The 16705-nt window shown below is 37.9% G+C and overlaps 1 protein-coding gene and 1 non-coding gene across 2 annotated transcripts; one reads left to right on the forward strand and one right to left on the reverse strand.

Annotated features, from left to right (window-relative positions):
• Positions 1 to 8338: 8338 nt before the first annotated feature.
• LOC122078797 (bifunctional riboflavin kinase/FMN phosphatase-like) lies at positions 8339 to 15514 on the reverse strand. Its single transcript, XM_042644931.1, has 10 exons — positions 15017 to 15514; positions 14666 to 14852; positions 13416 to 13546; positions 10934 to 11003; positions 10728 to 10793; positions 9742 to 9896; positions 9576 to 9653; positions 8934 to 9070; positions 8696 to 8788; positions 8339 to 8554 (listed from the first exon to the last, which is right to left on the reverse strand). Exons 1-10 carry the CDS (start codon positions 15102 to 15104, stop codon positions 8435 to 8437), a joined length of 1125 nt encoding a protein of 374 aa, XP_042500865.1. The 5' UTR covers positions 15105 to 15514; the 3' UTR covers positions 8339 to 8434.
• LOC122080560 lies at positions 14357 to 14461 on the forward strand. Its single transcript, XR_006140832.1, has one exon. It is a non-coding gene; the product is annotated as a U6 spliceosomal RNA (small nuclear RNA).
• Positions 15515 to 16705: the final 1191 nt, after the last annotated feature.

Consider the following 16705-nt stretch of genomic DNA (forward strand, 5'->3'; position numbering starts at 1 on the left):
TAAAGAGCTTAAAAGAGAAAGGAAGAAAGTAAAAAATGTCACTAAAGACCTTAAGGGGCAAGAACAAATAGTTCTTGAGTTGAGAGATCAAGCCAATAAGTCAAGAAAGACCTTAGATGATCTTGAGTATCAACTCTCACAGAAGACCATTGACTGCAACACTCTTGAGTTAGAGAAAGTGGCTTTGAAAGCACAACTAGAGGAGCAATATGAGATTCTTGCACAATTTGATGGTTATGCAGATGAGCTAGCCTTATTAAAGGCTAAGGTTGAAGAATATGGGAGAACTGAGATTGAAAGAGAAGACTTAGAAAATGAAGATGTTGAAGATGACTCTACTCCAAAAGAGCATCCTAGCAGTAAGAAGCTCAATGACATTATCAATGCTCAAAGATCGACTCACATCAAATTTGGACTTGGATTTGTTGGGGAGTCTTCCAAAAATACCAAGGCAAATGGTAAGGGAACAGTACATAATCCTATCAAAGTCAATGATAGGAATGCTCAAAGAGGAAAGGCACATGTTACTACTGCTGGCAATGCCAAGAGAGCAGTACAAAAAGATAAAGTGCAGACTGGTCCAACTAGAAGAAGAAATCCATCTATATTTCATAAGACTAACCATGCTAGACAACCATAGTTGGCAAGGCCAAGCAGGAGAACAGAGAGCTATGGATACAGTCAAGGTTTTCAACAAAGGCCTAGAGCATTTGACAACTTCAGAGCTCCTTACAGATGGCAGATGGAACCTGTGATGCAGAGGCACACCTTTCAAGGTTATTGTTACAAATGCAACACTTTTGGACACAAGATCTCAGATTGCAAGTTCAACATTGGTCCAAGGAGTTATGTGGACAGAAATCCTTTTGCACCCCTTATGGAAGAAACAGTTGAATGTTACAGATGCAACAACCTTGGACATATTGCAAGGAATTATAGAACTGTGTTTCCCCCACAAAGACAGGAGAACAGAGGTAAGCAGAGAGTTTTCAGAAACACAGAAGATGATGAGATGGAGAGACAGTTCTCAAAACAGAAGAAAGCAAAGCAATCTAAATCTGTCAAGAAAGTTTGGGTTAAGAGAGAGAGAGTAGAAGATGAAGAAGATGCAGCAGCATTTGTTATTCATAGAGCTTTTAAGGCTCAAGGAGACTCTAATCCATGGATTCTTGATAGTGGTTGCTCAAGCCACATGACAGGAGATAAGGAAAGGTTTGAACAATTACATGACTTTGAAGGTGGATCCGTGAAGTTTGGCAACAACAATGGTGCCAGAATTACAGGGAAGGGGTCCATAAGTTTGAACCATGGGAAGGTGAAATCCCTTGATGTCTTATATGTTGAAGGACTCAAACACAATCTTCTCAGCATCAGTAAAATTTGTGACAAAGGGCATGAAGTAACTTTCACTAGTAAAGGGTGTGAGATAAGAAGATCAAGCGGTGGAAAGGTTGTAGCTACTGGACAGAGAACTTCAGGGAACTTGTACACCTTGACAGAGTTAAAGAAAGATTCTTGCATGGTTAGCATAGATGAGGAGACATGGTTGTGGCACAGAAGATTTGGGCATATTGGTTTCAAGAATCTTACCAAGATTTTTTCGAAGAAGGCAGTGAGAGATGTTCCTAAGTTGAATAAGCTCTCCAATCCTATATGTGCATCTTGTCAAAAGGGAAAGCAAACTAGAATCTCCTGCAAGTCTAAGGAGTATTATTCCAGTTCTCCATTGCAGTTGATTCACACAGACCTATGTGGTCCTATGAGGACACCTAACACCTCAGGAGAGAGATACATCATGTTGTTTGTTGATGATCATTCAAGAATGGTGTGGGTGATGTTCTTGAAACATAAGTCAGAGGCTTTAGAAAGATTTAAGATCTTTAAGAAGTAAGTTGAGAATCAGACAGGGAAGAAGATAAAGTGTCTGAGATCTGACAGAGGAGGTGAGTACAATTGGGATGATTTTGAAGAATACTGCTATGAGTATGGTATCAGGAAACAAACTTCAGCTCCAAGAACACCCCAACAGAATGGTGTTGCAGAGAGAAAGAATAGAACATTGCAAGACATGGCTAGAACAATGTTGACAGAGAATGACATGGGTAAAAAGTTCTGGAAGGAGGCAGTTCTAACTGCAGTGTACATCCATAACAGATGTATGTTGAGACCTTATGAAAGTAAGACTCCATATGAAATCTGGTTTGGAAGAAGGGCTACAGCAAGACACTTCAAGGTCTTTGGTAGGAAGTGTTATATCAAGAACACAACCCAAGATTTGGGTAAGTTTGATGATAGGGCTGATGAGGGTATATTTTTAGGTTATTCTACTTCAAGTAAGGCCTATAGATGCTATAACAACAGACTTGGAAAAATTGTAAAGAGTGCTAATGTCACAGTTGATGAAAAAAGGGATATTCCTTCAGGCTCAGGAAATGAACTTCTAGAATTTGAAGATCTTGATGATGAGAATGACCTAGTTGATAGTAAACCCAAAAGTAAAAATGAGATTGATGTTGAACAAGCTGAGGTAGATTCAGATGAGCAGAGGAGACTGTGAAATATTTTGTCAATAGTTTGCAGAGAGAATGAGAACAAAATTTGAGATGTCTATACTTAGAGAACTATCCTACTTTCTAGAGGTTGCAAGTGAATCAACATAAGAGTGGCATCTTTATTTCTCATGCGAAACATGTTAGGGAAGATAATTATGATGGAGGATAGCAAATTAGTGGGGACATCTATGGCAATAGGCTACGAGCTAAGTTCCATTGATGAGTACCAATAGTTGATCAGATCTTGCATGGATCCATGATTGGGAATGACTATACTTGATAGCACCAAGCCCTGACATTCTCCCATCAATGTTCTTAGTCAAGGTTTAAAGCTAGTCCCGAAGAAACTCATTTGTTGGCAGTGAAGAGGATATTGAGGTATATAAAGTGGACAATGGAATATGTCTATGGTATCCATTGACTAATAGCTTCACACTCACAACATTCTCAAATGTAGATTGGGCTGGTAGTATTGATGATAGGAAGAGCACTGGGAAAGATCTTAGTTGTTTGGTATAGAAGAAGCAAGAGTAGGTATCATTTTATATAGTAGAGGCTGAGTACATAGCAGTTGTATCCAATTGTACTCAAGTTATTTGGACGAAGAGACAGATTTCTAACTTCAATATTCACAGTGATGAGACAGTGGCTATCATTGTGATAATATGAGTGCAATCAATACCTCCAAGAACCCTGTTCAACACTCAAGGACCAAACACATTGATATCAAGTATCATTTCCTAAAGGACAAAGTGATTGAAGGAGAAATGAGGTTGGAGTTTGTTCCTACTGGAGATCAAAGTGCATATATCTTCACAAAGGCCCTCCCAAAAGATAACTTTGAGAGATTTAAGGGAAGCTTGGAATTGTGATTCCAAGAGCATAGTAGGTGTGCTAGTGTAGGGGGAGTTGGTGTGTGCATAGCTGTCTAACTCTCCATAGGATAGGAAGATGCAGTGGGCACTCCTATGGTTAAGCATATGCAAGGGAGCCTCCATGCAAGGGGAGCAGTAGCACCCTTTGTACTAGTTGTCAAAGGGGGGGGGGAGAGAGAGAGAGAGAGAGAGAGAGAGACAGAGAGAGAAGTGGAGAGCAGTACAATATTATTTATAAAGGGTGTTGCCAACAATTCCAAAGGGGGAGATTGCTGGTTATCTGGAACTGTAGGAGGTAGCTTAACGTGTTAGCAACAAGTCTGATGTGATCAAGTGAGTCCCACTTGGTTGATGAGGTGTATAGAATTATAATAGTTGGGGTACTGAACAACTTGCAAGGTTACAATGGTCTATTTCACTATGGAAGTGGCATTATCACATGGTTATATTAGTCATTTCACAATGTTGAGGTTGTGGCCTGACATGGATATGAGAAGCATAGCCTTTGGTGATGTGGCAGGTACATGTATGTATGATGGTAGTCATGCCAGCATGATGGTGAAGATGATATGTTGCTCATGATGATGATAATGTGTGCTTATGATGTAGTTCATGTTTGGTGTATGGTGTTAAGAATGCATGGGGTCATGTTGTTATAGCAAATTATGCTACCACTGGAGGTGCACCATACGAACCAAACGGGGGCAGGAAGCGCGCAAAAGGCACCAACACAAGCCTAGACAAACGGTCTGGTCCTATCCGAATTATATATCTGGCTAGCAGCTGAAACCTAGGTTAGGAGCAACCCGACCGACCGACGTTATTAAAGAGGATCAATTACCAAGCTACTGGTCAACACCAACATATGGAAGGCAACGTGGGTGGCTCACCACACCATATCTGAATGACTAATAGCTCGAGACAACACCAAAATTGTGACTGTGCGATAGCCCCAAGGCCTTACCAACCAAGCGGCAAGCAACACGCAACCAATTGTTCGGAATAAGTAGTCAGCAATCGAGCCACCTAATCTAGGTCACTCGGCATCTAAGTCCTATGAGTTTCCTCATCAAATACACATTAATAGACCATCCATGTCTAGCAAGGAGTGGACTCCAATCCGAAAAGGACTCTCAAAAGTATATCAAATCTTCCCTAGAAAGAAGGATATCTCGCGATATGGCCAGTACGTGGAGTTCCTACAACCGAGACATCTTCCCTATTCACTCTCCTACTATAACTCTTGCCATATACAGGCTTCTATTGGTAATAGGAAGTTGCGAGATTGGGACTCTCTTTGTTGCCACCATCCCAGAGCTATCAATACCCATGTAAACTACCCTTTTTTGGGGGGATCAACATTTTCTATTTTTACTGGAATTTCGGTTTACATAGAGATCTAACTTAGGCATCAGAGAGTCCCCCATTGGATCAGCCTGGTGCTCACTCTCTTGTGTTTTCTTCTTTGTGTAGGTTCCACATACTGCCAAGGGTGATTTCTTGCTGCAACACATGTCATAATGGAAGTATGGAATGACATGCATAGTTATATAGGTGACATAAGGTGTCATTGTATACATGGTAAAATGGCATGTCACTTGATATGGTCGCAGGACTTGATAAAGTGAACTCAATCTCTTCATATGGTACTATCACGCGGCAAGGGTGGATCACCTAGATATCAATATGGCTTGTCAAGTCAGGCAGATAGGCATTCAAACCAACAACACAAGCACACACGTTGGCACACTCAGCCAGGTCACAAGGTATAGGTTACAGGGGTACTCAAGGCTTTGACACTCATACGGTGGCACCACATTTCCATGCCTCAAGTGAGACAAAGCAAGAAAGAAAATAAAAAAATTGGCTAAGTATAAAAGGTTACACAAACCATTCGACATAGTGCTTAAATGAAGTTTTAAATACCTGTTCATGCAGGGTCTTACTTGTGTAATTTCAAAAGGTCATTTGCTTACAAGGGGCATAAAGAAAATTTTAGAAATCACATCAGATGCCAGATTGGCGATTAGGAGACAGCCTCATCGCCTTCATTCCGAATCAGTGGCTCATGTGAATTTGCACTAAAATTTGACGTTGGAGATGCCTACATGAGACTTGGGATAGGAGGAGTGTAAAGATGCTTGAGTGAATGTATCACACCATAACCAAGTAGTCTAGGTACTAAGTGAACATAGTGAGTGCGTAGATGGAGTTGTTCCATATTGCGTATCCAGGTAACATCTCTTGCTCACTAGTGATCGGCTCACTCACCACCCGATATGTCTCTTGCCATTTAAATGTGTGATATGGCATCACATCATACTGATAGTGATCAGAAGCTCAAGATCTCCCTTATTTTCTACTAACGCCTAATAGACCAAATGGTTGAGATTTTGCCCATGTCTGCAAAAGTTTATTCGACAGCATATGCTTGCCCTACAATTTAGTGAAGTGCAAGAGTACCAAAATTGCCTTAGATATTCCATTTGGAGTAATATAGAGACCCAAGCATCTCTTTCATACGATTATGATAATTGAAATTGCAAAATTCTCGTTGTTAGGAGAACTACACTATAAGAAGAAAAACCATAGCTTGAAGGACTTCTCAATGCCTCATTTTTTAAAATTCCTTCATAATAAAACTTAAATGTATTGAATGATTCTAAATCTATTCAACCAACCTTGAAAAAGCTATTAAAGGATATATTGAAGGCATGAGAATGATAGTCGGGTTGTGTATTGAAGACAAGATAGAGTTGTGTGTGAGAAAGGAGAGGAAGAAGACAAAAGAAGGCCCTAAATGTCAGGTGCACTTGAAGGTACATATCTCTCCAACATTAGGAGAAAGTCGAAGATTTTAGTGCTTGTATGGAATGCACAGTGAAGCCTCTAAAAGAGATTACCAATGAAGGTAATCAACTTAAAGAAGTTCTTATTTGCATTTGACTTAATTGTATATATGTTGAAGAGCTTAAGATGTTGTAAAGGGGTGTGGGACTTGTATTTATTTTTTGATAAACCTTGTAACCTATTAGGTAGGGACTTGACAGTAATTGGGGGGATTGTAACCCTTTCCTGAGTGGCATCTCAGGTTGAAGCAGGTATCTTAGTACCTGGACTATAGTTGCAGTCACAAGCTAGTTGAGTATTGAACAATATATAAAGCCCTAGGTAGGTTATTGCTCCGTGGATGTAAGTTGTTGGCCAAACCATGTATTTTTTGTGTCATGTATCTGTGATTGTGTATTGGAGCATCATTAGTTATGCTTGTTTGTAGGATATGTGTGCTTGTTTGGTAGGCCAAGCCACTTGGTGGTTGCATGATGGACAAACACACGACTGGGTGTTTAAAACTGGTAAACTTGGGATTTCCCTAGAAATTCTGAGTGAACAATAGATAGTGTCACAAGTGAGATTGTAGTCAAGGTCAATTTTGAGGAGAAATTTGCAAACAATGTGTAACCTTCTCAGTGTCAACTTGAGATTCACAGTGTTTTTGAAAGCTATTAATGTTTCAATTCATGGTCATTGGAAGGGCACATGGAACCATTGGGGAGGAGGACAGAGGGAACCGAAGATGGAGAAGGCAAGGCAGAGGGAAGCGTGGAGAAAAAAAAAAAAAAAACCCTGTTCTAAAGTGAACAATAGACAGTGCCATGAGTGAGATTGCAGTCAGGGTTAGTTTTGAGGAGAAATTTGTAGACAATGTTTAACCTTCTCAGTGTCAACCTAAGATTGACAATATTTATGAAAGCTATTAATATTTAGATTTATGGTCATTGGAAGGGCACATGGAACCATTGGGGAGGAGGAGATAGGGAACCGAAGATGAAGAAGGCAAGGTCGAGGGAAGCGTAGAGAAATTCAACAAAAAAAAAAAAAAAAAACCCTATTCTAAAAAGTAGTTATGTGATTAGGGGTGGGCAAATAAGTCCGGTTAGTAACCGGGTTGGTTACAAACATATTAACCTCTGTCTCTCTCTCTCTCTCTCTCTCTCTCTCTCTATATATATATATATATATTTTTTTTTTTTGCTTTCCATAAAAAAAACTATTTGTACTTGAAACTAGGTCTTTAAGGTATAACAGATAGACTACAACAAAAAATTCAAGCTTTTTTTTTTTGGCAAAATATTCCTATGTGGAGACTCAAACATCGGTTGCTTAAATGAGAGTCAAATACTCTAACCATCTAGGCTACAACCAACGAATGGTTGAACCTTTATTTGCTGTCTAACAAATACCACTACTATAAGTGTATTTAGAACTTGACACTTTCTTTTTATTGCCTCTGTTTTACTCTGAAAAGTTCTTGTTGAAAGGAGTCACTTTCTCACATATTTTCGAATACACATGTGAAATGTCAAGCTTTATGCTCATAAAAAAAATTATATAAAACTAAGGGCTCGTTTGATAACGTTTCAAGAAACGCGTTTCAGCCGTTTCTGTTTCCAGAAACAGCAGAAACGGAGCAAAAAACGTTTGATAAAACTGTTTCGATTCACTTATTTTTAGAAATAGAAATAGAAATTTTTACTTATTTATGGTTCAAGAAACGACCCAAGCGCCGTTTCTGAAAACGACTTGTGGCAATTCTTTCACTAGTTATCATCGACTTCTAAAAACATGACTTATCAAACACCTTCAATTTCGTTTCTGTTTCTAGAAACGGAAATTTATGTTTCTGCCGTTTCTTGAAACAGAAACGGCAGAAACGTTATCAAACGGGCCCTAAAAGGACGAAAAAATAAAATTACAATTATTTATTTATTTATTTTTTGGGGTAAAGAAGTTATAAATTATTTGACACCTTAAGAGGTGTCATTAGAGAATCGCTTACAAATATTTCTGACAAATAAGTTTCCCCCCAACATAACATCTGCCAATTGTATAATATCACCTATCAGAAAATGAAAAACAATATAGTTTGCCATTTCTTTCTCATAAAAATAAAATACAGTTCACCATATCCAATTAGTTTCACAAAACAACCTTATTTTCATTTACTCAAGCTACATCTGCTAACAGAGGACTGTCTCTATGATGGGCGAACACTGGAAGATTCAAGGCAGCCATGGCAATAGATTTGTCTTCTTCAAGTATTTCTATATCCAGGGAGGTGTTCACCTACACCCACACAAATACTCCAGTGAGAATGTACAGAAACCAAGCCATCAGCAAGCTTCCAACACCCACCATTTTGATTTCTTCATCCTAAAATAGCCAAACTTGTTATTCTAAGCTAATGTCAAGTAACATCTTACGTACCTCCCCACTCAGTTCTCTTATGTATCCAACGAGCAGAAGCTGCCATGGATTATCTGTTGCGTACTCTCCTGTTTCATCAATGAGATATGGCAGCTGCAAAAAAGGCATCAACAGAAAAACTTTGAATTCACTCACTGCTAGAAAACCATGAAAACAGAGCAATTGATGATACTGGTATGTTACTGGATGGAATCATTTTGAATGTTAAATATAATCAGTTCATGGATTTGCTACCCACCATTACTCGCTTTGCTATAACTGAATTGCCTTGCCATCCGATTGCCACCACAGCTTTGAAGATTTTAGATGTGCCAAGCTTAGCCCAACCGAAGAAGACTCCCGAAATTTGATCAGGAAGAGGGGTTGGATAATCATCTGGTTTTGTTAATTTCAAAAGGAAAAATGAAATTAAGTAGGCAGTGCAACACATCAGGAATTTGGAATCCCGAAAGCATTATGCACATGCAGTGTATGAATAACAATTATGTTTAGGAAAACAGGATTCATGACTTGATCAACCTTGCCAATAGGGGAAATAAAGATGGTAGAAGTAAAAGTAGAAAATTGATGGGAACATCAGGGATCATATGGTTCATACACAGCAATGGAAGACACCATGTTTCACCTGGGACAATTCGTTAATTATTCCAGAAGAATGCTTGAAATTAAGAAAAATATTTGATAAAAAATTCCACCACGCTTGTTTGACTTGGTTTTGGCTTTTAAGTCAACAATTCAAAAAACATCCCTGTTGCCTGCACAATATGCCTCAATTTTGGACTGAGTCACTTCCAAACATGACCAGTAAGCCACTAGGCCTAAAATTTTACTTAAATTGGGTGTTTTTAAAGTGAAAATGCATAAAGTAGATCCACCTGACCTGAAACTTCACTCAAAAACCCGTCACAGGGAACAGCCTTCACATACATGGGTTCAATTGGCAAAGTATTTTCCACCCCTGCAACCATTAAAACCAACCGGAAACTCCATTTAGTTGGCTAGAGGTTATGACAACCAAAATAAAGTGAAAATGAATAGATATGTACAGTCGTCAAATGGTGGAAGACCCCAAAGCTCAGGCCGAAACTCCAAAAGTGAATGAAGCACATAAGTCGCCATTGAATACCGATCAGTGTGAGTTTGGAGTGATGGAACAGCTACTACCTTCATTCCAGCAGCCTTTGCAGCCATAACACCAGGCCTGGTTGAAATATTAGGCATTAGCATAAAAGGTTAATCATCTAACTCTAGAAAAGAAGAAATAAAGGTGGGTGCAATTGTAGGTATCAATATTAATGGTACACTAAGCAGGAACTTCTCAGTTACATGACACAGGAAAAGACTCATTAGCTTAGCTTCAATCAAGTATTGCAACTCCAGTCTTAATATATTCATCAGAGTTGATAAAAGGTTAATTGATAAGAATCTATTTCACTTATTGTGGACTTTAAGAAAGATTGAACCTTCCAATATCACGTGAAGATAATGTTTATAGGAGATAATGGGTCATCTTTGCCATAGTCGGAGAAAATACAACTAATATGGGAAGCCAGGTTATTTCAGCAAACGAAAATAGGCTCAGTTAGTGCTTCCTTTAATGCTAAGCTGGTTGTGTCCAAGGAATCAACCCAGGTATTAGAATCATTTCCCAGAAATTATTTCAGGTCACATCTTCATTTCCCCATGTCTTCTGTGCAAAATATTGCCACAAGGTAGTGTAAATTCTGAAGTCCAAACACTGGCAGTGGCATGTATTGAAAAACGATTTCAAAATGGAGCTTGAATTAGGTTTTCCTGCATGCGTTGGGACAACAGGCACTAGATTGTACTGCATACTAGGAACCTAAGACATTGCCAGCTACCTTTCAAAATGTTCAGAGTAAATGTATTTGCACTTCTAGAGTTTTCTAGAGTTGCTGATAAATAAGGTCATAAAACAATGAAACTATCTAATAGAGGCTATAGAGCTACTTATGTGCCAAACAAGTAGTCCAAAAGATGAATTTCAAAACAACCATTTGAGCTGACTTACAAGGAGTCTTCGATCACCAGACAGCTCAAGGGATCTACACCCATTCTCTTTGCTGCCTCTAGAAATCTAAACAAGTATACCAAAAAAAGAAAACAGTGAGAACAACAATGACACAGCAGTGAAATAAATAATTTTCTTCCATTACATTGTAACGGTGTAAATATCTACTTGGGCATTGCCATCAAAATAATGGGCAAGAGTCTTACAAGTCAGGAGCAGGTTTCCCAGAATTAACGTCATTCCTTCCAAGAATTACAGAAAATGATTCCTTCCATCCTAAATGAATAATTGCAGTAGACCACATTGGACAAGTATGGGAAAAAAGATGCACACAGGCCAAAAAGACATTATCATAAATTTGTAAAAAAAATTATATGAACCAACATATATCACAGGAAACATTGTTAAAATATGTTGCAACAGAAGAGAACTACACAATATTGTTGAACAGATAAAAAAATATAAAAGATCCATTGAATTAACAAATGTATATTTGGAACCAGAGATTGCCATAGCTTTTTCCCCCAGCACATATACTTACCTTGCTTAATATTAAAACAATCCACAATACAAAACATGGTTCTTAATCTTGGAAAATCTGGTAATTGAAGACCACAATCATGACTGCTAGAGAATTTGCATCAATGAAAAATGCAATACAACATTCAATAAAACCAAATTTCCAAGGAAAACAGAACAGAGAAAGATTTCTTTGAGGGTGAATGGAGTTAAACTTTCAAAAATTTAGTCAATATCATTGAAATATTTCTGTTCAACAGGGCCAAAATATTACAGTATATTCAGTTGAAACTAAAGTCAAATAAAAAATCATAGGATTTTAACCAAAGTCAAAAAATAAAAACATTTTTGATAACTCATTTTTGGTATATTTGGGAAGCAGCACTGGGAATATCAGGAGTACGTGCCACCAGTAGAAACACACACTACTTAAAACTGTTTTCCAGCTTGGCTCAAAGCATCTAGGAAGCTTAGGGTGTGGAGGGAGAAGTATTAATGGTCTTGTCACTTTCAGTCTTTAATGTTACAAAGGTAGACCATCCCCCAAGGGATGACAGACTGAAACTGAACATTCATGAATGTCACACTATCAATGCCATTCAGACATTGGAGGAATTGTTAAGATCATAATCTTCAGTGCTCTTTAAGTTTTTGGGCCATATGAGTGCTTGCATCTCTCAAATAGCCAAAACAGTATCACTTTTCATTCAAGGGTTCAAATCCATTAAGTGTCTACCAAATGCAACTCTACTACCTATTAATGTTTTTCATCAGGATAAGTGGTCCATGGAAGCAACCGAAATGTGATGGATGTTTACCTGGAAATCCAGGACTTGAGGCATACAGGAGTTTATTGAAATTGCCATCTATTGGTACTTTTTCAAAAATCAGACCCTCCTTTCAAGCCAAAAACAATAGATCTTCTCCCGGAGCTAAAACCCATATTGTTAGTGTGGAAGGTTCATAGTAGTATCATCCATAGGGAGAAAAATGTTCAAGGAAGGTTCTTGGAGCAGCATAATTGAGAAAATATAGGTTGTAGACCCATTTATTGAACATCTTGTTCATGTGAATACATAACACGGAAAACCAATGGGAAAAGTTCTTTTGTTAGCAGGGTTACCATGTAAAGAGTAACGTGTTTTCCTTTTTTAACATCACTACTACTACAACTATTAATTACATAGAAAGAATTTTTTTTTTTTTCTTTCGAAAAGGCAAGAAGAAAATCAACTTTATAATGATACTATAAAAGTTCAGTTGGTCTGAACCTCTGTGTCATCTCAGACCAATAAATTTTCCATGCATGTACATACTTTGTGCTCAGAAATTATAAATCAACAATGTTTATTTTTCCTCAAACAATTTCATTACTATTTTTGAACTAACAGGCATCATATCGTGACAGAGTTGGTCACTATATTATGTGCATTAATGATGATGGTGTTATACGAACTTTATCAATGGAGGAGGAGTCATATATTTTTGAATGATTATAAACATAATAGTAAGCAGTATTTTGCAAAACAGTTGATTGAGTCTGTTCTTTCCACTGATGATGAGATACAGATACAAGCTACACAGATGACCAAAGAATGTCAGAGTTATAACAATAACTTTCATATGCATGATTTATCTATGAACACAGCACAAAAAATCCAGTTTTGGTTCTAATGTATTCATCTTTTCCTTGAAAACATTCTATGGTGTAATGAAATGAAGTCAACTGCGGTTTTCAACGGAAAATTTCCATTCAGGTTCTTTCTCTTGAATGTTCATATTATTGTTCTCCTACTGCAGTTCTAACCCAAAGTCATGCTCACATGAATTGTCTATTACAGATGCTATAAAAGGAACAGTCTACTGGTTGCAGTAACGTAAGTAGTTTATATCACTGGTGGAAAGGATGATTCTAAGAGTTTCCACGAGATTCCACAACTAATTTATTGTCCATAAAGCATGGACCACTTCTATTTTCCCTTACAAGCAGCTAAACCTAATTTGATCTAAATAAGCAACTTACAGAAGTAGCAATAAATAAAATATGTTTATACTTCTTAAGGTCTCGATGAAGAACATCATGGCAATTATTAATATTAATATAAAAAAAAAAACCGACAAAAGAATCATTGTACAGATAATAAGTTCATAAAGTGAAGATGAAAAAACCTTCTTGCCGAGAAATTTTTTCGTCAATGTGTTTCCTTATGCAATTTGAAGCAAGAGCAAATGGAACTCCATGTTTACATAGATGCTTGATAAGGCGATTAACACCGGGAAGAGCTTTGGCAAGTGGCCACCTAGAGAAACACCAATAATCAAAAGGAAAACCATATAAAAATCCTATGATAATATCAACTACAGCAAGCCATCATGTTTAAAAAGTGCATACCAATAAAAACTCAAAAAAGAATAGATTTTAGAAAACGGCATACTTAGTGCATGAGGCTCCCGCCACTGAGGGGGGTCTGGCAAAGGTCATAATGTACGCAGCCTTTCCCCACTTTGTGGAGAGGCTGTTTCTCAACTCGAACCTCCCCCCCCCCCCCCCCGGGGTCCACTAGGTTAGAATAGATTCTCTTATAAGAAAAATGTTAAGAAGAGTAGTCCTTGAAGCTGGGTTTCAATTTTGTATTATGAAACATTTTAAGATTCGGATAGTAAGGGTGGGCCATGCAGCTAAAGATCATGCTTTAAGGTAGTGAACCTCTAGTACGAGAGGGCTCTGAGTTTTGGTTGTTACATGTACCCCTCTAAGAGAAGCCTATCTATAGGCTTTGGATCCAACCAACAAACATGGTATAAATTGATAGGCTCATTTGGTACAAATTGGTATGCTGTTAAATTGGAGTGCTAAAGTCAGCTTGATAAGGATATTCTCAGGTAAGCAGTCAGGAATCAGGATCAATCTCTTATAATACTTGTTGAACGGATTCCCACCACAGAGAACAGAATCTCTCTCCTTTAGCAGTTCCATTACTTCTTCCCCAACTGATACCTTAAGGTAATCGTATAAGTTCGATCACATGAGGTTCTATAATGAAAAGCTGCTAATATATTCTATTGGGAAAGCAGAAACTTTCTCAGTTTTAGGCCATTTTTTTTTTTCCTTCTTCTTTTTGAAGACAAATGACAAACTTGGTATTATACAGAGAAGATTAGCATGGCCCCTACTAAAAGGTTTAGGTCAATTCAATCATTGCTTTCAAATATTAAGAGATCATATAATTCTTACAAAGCAGAATTACAAAAACAATAAACAGGGGAATGGTAGGAACTGTGAAGGTTCTCTATTTTTGCTGTGTAATATACTTTTGTGTAATTCTAGAAACAACAACAATTAGCAAGGAGAGATAGTAGAAGAGAGACTAGATATATATATATATATATATATTAAAATAGAGAGATAAGGGGCTTGCCTCTCCACATACAAAGGCATGATTTCCTTGGAAAATTGATCAGGTGTCAAGGGAAGGTCATAATCCTTAACAATGGCAGCTGCTGACTCTTTGTGCGTTTGACCCAACCTGTTATCTTCCTTGTCACTATCCAGGATCTTGCCATATTTTGCCAAAAAGTCCTTCACAATGTATTTTGTTGTTTTTTCTGCAAATAATCACCATCACCATGGATGATTCAAAAATGTAAAAAAATCTCAATCAATACAAAAATAAAATTAATTAGTGAGAATAAAGACTAAAAAAGAAATCAAAGAAAGTAATGAACATAAAGGAAAGACATAATTAAAGAAAGGGACAAGAAAGGAGGACCTGTGTCTAAAAGGGTCCCATCCAAATCCATGATAACAGCCAAAATCTGAGTTTCAGCATTGCAGGTATGAGAGTCACAGCAATTCATGATTAAACCAGATCACAGGGAGGATTAGAGAGAGAGAGAGAGAGACGTTAATGGGGTCGGTACTAGGTAGTGAAGGAAATGGATGGCAATTTAATACAAAACCAAGCGGAGGAATTGATTCTAGTGGAAGTAAAGAAAGGGACATAAAACGGTGTCGCATTTGACACTTTGTGTGGTTAATTTAGAGAGAGAGAGAGAGAGAGAGAGAGAGAGAGAGAGAGAGAGATTCTGTGATTGTGCGCGGTTTTCATTAGGGGCTCTTTTTTCCTTTTCCCGCCCGACGAAGAGCAGAGAAGAAGCGTAGAAATATTTTTCTGATTGGCTTGTGAGGGTCACAGAATTCGTTTATGTGAGAACACAAACTTCATGGATGGAGTCTAGGCATAACTGTTTACATTTCATCCTCCTATTTGGGAGTTGGGAGGGATCACAATATCAGATGCCATGTGGGATCCCATATTCCCATATTTTAGAAACGATTCTATTGATGAACTGTGAAGTTTCTTGCACCAGTGGGCGAAGGAGGAATCTCCAGGCCCACTGGCCCAGGGTATCATGATTTAATATTTAACGCATCGGTCTTGGATCGGCACCATGGATTTAGGGGACGCTATTGGTATCGGTATCAGTAACGATGGTATCGATATTTGGATCAGATTAGTGGGTATTGGTCGACTTTACCTTGATTTTTTTAAAAGTACTAATTTTTACTATCTTACCCTTAAAATGATGTAGATAATTGATCCAAATCGGTCAGAGATCAAAGATCAATCTCAACCGATATCTATCCAATACGAACGATATGAGACCAATACTTGAAACCATAATCAACATGACCAATCTAATACCTGATCAATTCTAGATCAGTGTATTATGGACAAAGGTCATACTTATCAAAATACACTCAGAATTTGGTAGCTTTAAGGGCAAAACGATCTTATATGACTAATCCCAATCGGATACCCAATACCTCAAACCACGTTGGGTATCAAAGGATTAGGAAGAAGTATTTTCCACTTCGGCAATATGAGGTGTTAGTGTAATTATGTGTAAGAATACACTAATGAATAAGAAATTACTCTAATCCATGGTTGAAAAGATACTTAATCCTTTTTTTATTATTGTCTTAATTTGGATTTTGGTTCCAAAACTTGGGAAAAAAATCGTCTGCAATTCCGATCTCGTACAATTCCGTGAAATACCACCTTCAGGGGATGACACGTGTATTGATACCAATGTAATGGTCAAGATCTGATTTAAATGCATTTTCACTGATTTAATGTTTTATTAGTTGTACCAGATCTGGGCCATTGTATTGGTATCAATACACGTGTCACCGCCTGAAGGTGGTATTGCACGGAATTGTACGAGATTGGAATTGCAGATGATTTCAACCCCAAAACTTGGCTCCAAAACTACAAGAATACTTACAATTCGATGGGCCTCACATCTATACACGGCAGGTTCCACATATCAGCGACTAATTAAGCATGCTCTCGTAGGAGAGTGGGGCTTGTATGCTCAATATTATTTTGAGGTGTCGATCGGTTGATTCGGTTTAGGTCGGGTTAAAATGGTTTTGATCTAGGAATGAGAGTGAC

This window comes from Macadamia integrifolia, chromosome 5, assembly GCF_013358625.1.
Source record: "Macadamia integrifolia cultivar HAES 741 chromosome 5, SCU_Mint_v3, whole genome shotgun sequence".
NCBI lineage: Eukaryota > Viridiplantae > Streptophyta > Magnoliopsida > Proteales > Proteaceae > Macadamia > Macadamia integrifolia.

Coding starts and splice junctions, on each gene's coding strand:
- LOC122078797 (XM_042644931.1), bottom strand. CDS start 15,104: ATGAATTGCTGTGACTCTCATACCTGCAATGCTGAAACTCAGATTTTG. Junction 11,004..13,415: donor AAAAATTTCTCGGCAAGAAG/GTTTTTTCATCT, acceptor TTATTCATTTAG/GATGGAAGGAATCATTTTCT. Junction 8,789..8,933: donor TTATAGCAAAGCGAGTAATG/GTGGGTAGCAAA, acceptor CCTTTTTTGCAG/CTGCCATATCTCATTGATGA.